The 6,000-nt window shown below is 37.5% G+C and overlaps 1 protein-coding gene across 10 annotated transcripts in view; it reads left to right on the top strand.

Moving 5' to 3' along the window:
• Positions 1-6,000, top strand: part of LOC145250062 (STAGA complex 65 subunit gamma-like) — a 112,117-nt gene that overhangs the window by 68,487 nt on the left and 37,630 nt on the right. For all 10 annotated transcript variants that reach the window (XM_080111707.1, XM_080111703.1, XM_080111708.1 and 7 more), the window contains one exon: positions 128-243. In XM_080111707.1, coding sequence (XP_079967833.1) covers positions 128-243 — 116 coding nt within the window. The remainder of the gene's footprint in view (positions 1-127; positions 244-6,000) is intronic.

Below are 6,000 nucleotides of genomic sequence, written 5' to 3'. Positions count from 1 at the left end.
ATATAAACCTTAGGGAAACAAATGTTGATAAATTCACATTTAGCATAATAAATACATGTTTCATTAATTTATATTTCATTTGAATGTCTAATAAGCCATTTCATTTCATTTTTTTTTTTTTTTTAAGAAACCTGATGCAGAAATAACATTTCCTCCTACATTGCCTATTCCTGAATATAATGGTCCTGACATCAGACCTCGAGTAAAGCAACCATTTTGTCAACTGTTACGAGGTAGAGATAGGTCAGTTTCTTTTTTTTTTTTATTATTTTACTGAATACCAGTTACCTGTATATAGTGCAAAAGCATTACTTGCTCAAATTCACTATTTTGAAAAAAGAAAAAAAAAAATGATATCATTGTATTGCATCCTTAACATATATTTTCATCTATATTATATTTCTCTTGGTCTGTTTGTCCATTTCACTATTTCTTAGAAACTAATGGGCTTATCTGACTGAAATTTTGTATGGACCTTTATGATAAGATGCTGTGAACTAAGTATTATGGTATTCGTTCTATGTTCAGTTAGGGATTAATAAGGATCGATCACCATAATGCCACATTTACTCTATAAGTTTGACGTAAAGCACTCGTTCTAAGTGAATGGACTATGACTTTTGCCCCCTTTTTAACAGGTTGAAATTCTTATTCAATGAAGGCAAAACCGTCAGTCTGCATTTTGATGTCGGATGTAGATTGGTTGACTGTTTAAACCTATGCACAGCCCGTTCATGTTGCATGTACAGTGTAACTTGTATGTTCATATCCTATTTTAATTTTCTTGCATTGTTTTTGTTTTTACCAGTCTGGCACAAGGCTGTTCATTCAGCGATTTTTTTTTTTTTTTTTTTTTTTTTTAATGCATACATTATATAATGCCTATTAAACAATGATTTGTGTCTTCAGAAATTAACTATTGTTGATAATTCTGAGATTGAAAATCAAATTTAAAATATCAGTAATTTAATTATGTCGGTGTCCCCCACAAGAAAAGAATTTATGAACACAGCAGATCCATAAAAATTAGATTTGTTTATTTGCTTGTTATTCCATCGGTTATTGACATAGCTGAGCTGGAGCTCCACTGCATCCAGCCTACCCACTTCTTACAGAGATCCAGTCCATTACATGATTGAGGTTGGGAATAGGGTAGCCTGGTGTTGGTGGCTGGTCAGGTATCTTTTCCAGCCAGATGTCCAGATGTTTCTTGAAACTGTCTGGGGACACTCTCCTTATATTTCTTATTGTGGCTGGAATACAGTTGAATGTTCTTGTACCACTGTAGGTAAAGCTGTGGTAGATGAGGAACTTGATCCTCTGTGTAGTCCCAGGTGTGGTTTTATATAGCACAGCCTCCCATGTTGCTGGTGGGTTATTTCTACTATTGTTGTGTTTGCGATCCTTCCTTCCAAGATTTTCCATATGTAGACGATAATATATTGTTCTCTTTGGCGTTGTATGAATACATTTGCAGCTCCTTCAGCCTCCCCCAGTAATTCATTTGGTCTACTCCACATATTTACCTGGTGAATGTTCTCTGGGGTGCTTCTATTTTACAGATTTCTGTTACTTTTTGTAGAGACCACAGCTGACAGCAGTATTCCAGTCTTGGGAGGACAAGAGATTTATATAATGAAGCTTCACAGTATCCATTCAGTTTTCTTGCAACCGCTGTGGTGTGGTCAGTATGTTGTGTGAAGGTGGCATCTTTGCTCATATAAACCTCTAGATCCTTCAGATTTTTCCTTGAGATTGTCTTTATTACTATATTGAAGTAGTTGTCATTAGCTCATTTTATAATTTTGTTGAGATCTTCTTGGAAAAGCCTTGAGTCATGTGGTGTGGAGACCTTTTTCGTGTATCGTCGGCGAAAGATGTTGTTATGGCATGTTCCAGGTCTTATTTATGTCAGTAACCATTATAAGAAAAAATAGAGGACCTAATACTGAGCCTTATGATACGCCGCTGATGACTTTACTTGCTTCTGATAAGCTCCCCCGAATAGTTACATTTTGTATCCTGTCCGAGAGGAAACTGTGTATCCATGTCTCGAATTTTTCACAAATTCCGAGCGAGCAAATTTTATGCAGGAGTATATTGTCTACTTTGTCAAAAGCTTTTGCGAAATCTACATAGATTATGTCTACATGATCCCCATCTTGAATATCACTTAAGATGTTCTCATAGTGAGATAGTAGCTGTGACAAGCAGGAGCGGCCCTGTCGAAATCCATGTTTTTTGTTGAAGGCTCCTTTGTTTTCCAGAAAGTCTACCATCTTATGTCGCACTATTCTTTCAACAACCTTTATTAAATGTGATGGTCTATAATTGTTTGTTATTTCTCTAATACCTCCTTTGTGTATTGGCATAATCATACCATACTTCAGAGCTTGAGGTACATATCCTTGTAGAGATTTATTGCAGAGCAATTGTAGTGGGAGGGATAGCTCGTGTTTGCAATTTTTTAGAAGTTGTACATGAAAGCCATCAGGTCTTGTCGTTGAGTGAAGTGAGATTTTATCTAGGAGGGGCGGGCAATAAGTAATGCCCCTGACCCACTTCCAGTTGTCTGATCTAGCTGAAATTTTGCATGTATCTCTACGGGTAGCAAATTACAGCTCTGAACTAATTGTGGTTTCTGTTTTACAGGTGTTTGAACTGAGTCAGGTGTGAAATGAAGCCTGTTGAATGTCGAGCAGTGATCTGGTTTTTGTATTTGAAAGGACGCATACCACAGGAGACTTTTGATGAAATGAAAGAAACTTATGGTGATAATGCCTCATCATCTGACCTTGTAAAACACTGGCATTGTGAATTCAAACATGGCCGGAAGTCTGTGGAAAAAGCTCTTAGACCTAGTCGCACCCCCCCCCCTTCTGCCATTGATGAGGCATCTGTCCGTCAAGTTGAGGCTGCCATTTTGGAAGATCGGCGCATTACTATTTGCTAAATAGCCCAAGATGTCAAGATTAGTACAGGGTCTGTGGAAACTATCATTCATGACCATTTGCATATGTATAAGGTGTCTGCCAGATGGATTCCCAGGTTGCTCACACCATTCCAGAAGCGAGAACACGTCGAGTGCTCGAAGATGAATTTGGAGATGTGCCAAGAAGATGAGTCAAAGTTTTTCAAAAGACTGATTACACAGGATGAAACCTGGGTCCATCACTATGATCCAGAGACCAAAGCCCAGTCAATGCAGTGAAAGCACATGGACTCACCACCTCCAAAGAAGGCAAGAGTGCAGCCCTCTGCTGGCAACGTCATGCTCACAGTCTTCTGGGACCAGGACGGAGTAGTGATGACAGATTTCCTGGCAAAGTGTACCACAATTACAGGAGCCTATTATGCTTCACTTTTGAGGAAATTAAGGGAAGCTATCAAAATCAAGAGGCGGGACAAGATCAGCAAAGGTATCCTCCTCCTGCAGGACAACACTCCGATTCACAACTCACATGTCGAAGCACGGGCGTGTGGTTATGAAATCCTTCCCCATCCTCTCTACTCTCCTGACCTTGCACCCTCTAACTTTTACCTCTTTGCAGTCATAAAGTTGTTTTTGAAAGGAAAACGTTTCCCAGATGATGCAGTCTTGATTTCTGAAGTCACGTCGTGGTTGGAGGACCAACCTGGGGTGTTCTACAAAAGCGGTCTCCAGAGCTGCATCAAACGATGGGAGAAATGCATAACTCTGGGTGGTTCCTATGTAGAGAAAGACTAATAACTGTGCCAAGTTTCATTGCTCTACTGCTATGGGAAGTGGGTCAGAGGCATTACTTATTGCACGCCCCTCGTATGGCTGAGATTATGCCAGGTTTTGTACCTTCTACACTTTAGAATTGATCTTTCATTTCTTCCATAGGTGGACTGATGACACTTTCTTATTGTTGTGTGAGCATCTTCACCATTTTGCTTGGGTTACTTTCTAGTTCCCAGTAGTTGTCTTATACTTGGAGGTATTATGTTTCCTCTTGGCATATGCAAAGAATTTATTTTTTTTGATGTTGGATATGGCTTTTAACTCCTCTTTTAATCTTTCATCTTCATGTGTTTTGATAGTTTAAGTTCTGTTGATTCAAGTTCCTTTTCCAGTTTTTGCTTATTGTTGATAAAAGTGGCCTTTTTTAGTTTGGCTTTAATTTTTGCCCTCTTTCATGCTTCGGGATTGTTCTTATTTTTCTTGTTTTTTGCAGATCTGATTGGTATGTATCTTCGGCAGATCTCAGCGCGTTTATTCTAGAAGGCCTTGAGTATTTCATCCAAGCTTTTCTCCTTGAAGAGACTCACCCAGTTGGTGTCTCCAGTTTCTGATTTTACTATGTCCCAGTCTATATCCTTGCTGTAGAGATTGAACATACTTAACGGATTTCCTGAGATGTGTTAGGAGTCTTTTAGGTTCCTCTGAAGTGCTGGTATACTTGGGGTTATGATCTTTATAAAGTAATGATCAGACATCACTGTTTCATTGAACCCGTTCATAGTTGTTTGAGAATAGCAGATCTAGTGTGTTATTTCCTCTTGTGATATTAAGGTGATACTAAGAATTCTTTGGTATAAAACATGTTAATTTTCAACCACACACACACACACACACACATATATATATATATATATATATATATATATATATATATATATATATATATTAATGCAATTTGGAACCCCAAAATAGGTCTATGCATAATTAGTTATTGGCTACCACTAATATATATATATATATATATATATATATATATATATACAGTGATGATCATATTTATTGGCACAGTAAAATAAAAGTTAAATTTTGTCTAATAAATTCTAAAAAAGGGATTAAATTAAAGAAAATAACAAAGTATATTATGTATTTTTAACTGGCCTTTCCGATGCAGCAATCGGATTTTAGAAAAAATAAATAACAAAGGAACAACAAACATAATTGCAAAAAACCCTTGTTCAAAATTATTGGCACGGCTTTGTTTTTCTTTTAGTATCAGTATAATATCAATCAATTTCCGGTTTACGTGCTTTCTGAACTTTTTTATAGCCATATTATGCTTGTTTAACGCTAATTCAGTGAATAATTTTTTTCAGATAATTTTTAGATAGCGATTTATTTAAACTATTATAAGTGACTAAATTATAATTTTCAATCGCCATGGTTAAAACTAAGGAACACAGCGAAGACGTCAGGAAGCTTGTTGTAGCATGCCATACCAATGGGGAGGGCTATGATAAGATTTCAAAGAAGCTAAACCTTCCCAAATCCACTGTTAGAGCCATAATAAACAAGTTCAAATCGCAAGGCCACGTTATGAGTTTAGAGGGTAGAGGGAGAAAAAGGATTCTTTCCCCAAGAGATGAACGGAAAATTGTTCGACAAGTAAAACAAAACCCAAGGATCTCTGTTGGGGAGATTGTTGATGAACAGAGCACCTCTGGAGTGAATGTATCTCGACATACAGTTGGTAGAGTTTTGAAGAGAGCTGGTTTAAAAGCATGTCGTCCGAGAAAGACTCCCTTATTGAAGCCTATGCACCTGAAAGCAAGGCTAGCCTTTGCAAAACGTCATATTGATAAAGATGTTGCATTCTGGAAACATGTTCTATGGACTGACGAAACGAAAATAGAGTTATTTGGCCATAATAAAGTGTCTTATATTTACAGAAAATCTGGCGAAGCTTTCCTGTCTAAGAACACCATACCCACAGTGAAGCACAGTGGAGGCAGTTTGATGTTTTGGGGATCCTTTGCTGCCTCTGGACCAGGGCGACTTGTTAAGGTCACAGGTAGCATAAAAAAGGAAGATTATGTTAAAATATTGGATGAAAACCTGAAAGACTCTGCTAAAGAGCTCTCACTTGGTCGTCGTTGGTGGTTCATGCAAGATAATGACCCAAAGCATTCGGCTAAACTGACTAAGAAATGGCTTGAGGACAATCATATTAATGTTTTGGAGTGGCCATCACAAAGCCCAGACCTTAATCCAATTGAAAATTTATGGAGAACATTAAA

The sequence above is a fragment of the Euprymna scolopes genome, chromosome 1 (assembly GCF_053919585.1).
Source record: "Euprymna scolopes isolate OS-2025 chromosome 1, ASM5391958v1, whole genome shotgun sequence".
In the NCBI taxonomy this organism is placed as follows: Eukaryota; Metazoa; Mollusca; class Cephalopoda; order Sepiida; family Sepiolidae; genus Euprymna; species Euprymna scolopes.
The sequence above is the reverse complement of the archived record's forward strand: the minus strand, read 5'-3'. Positions and strand labels throughout refer to the sequence as shown.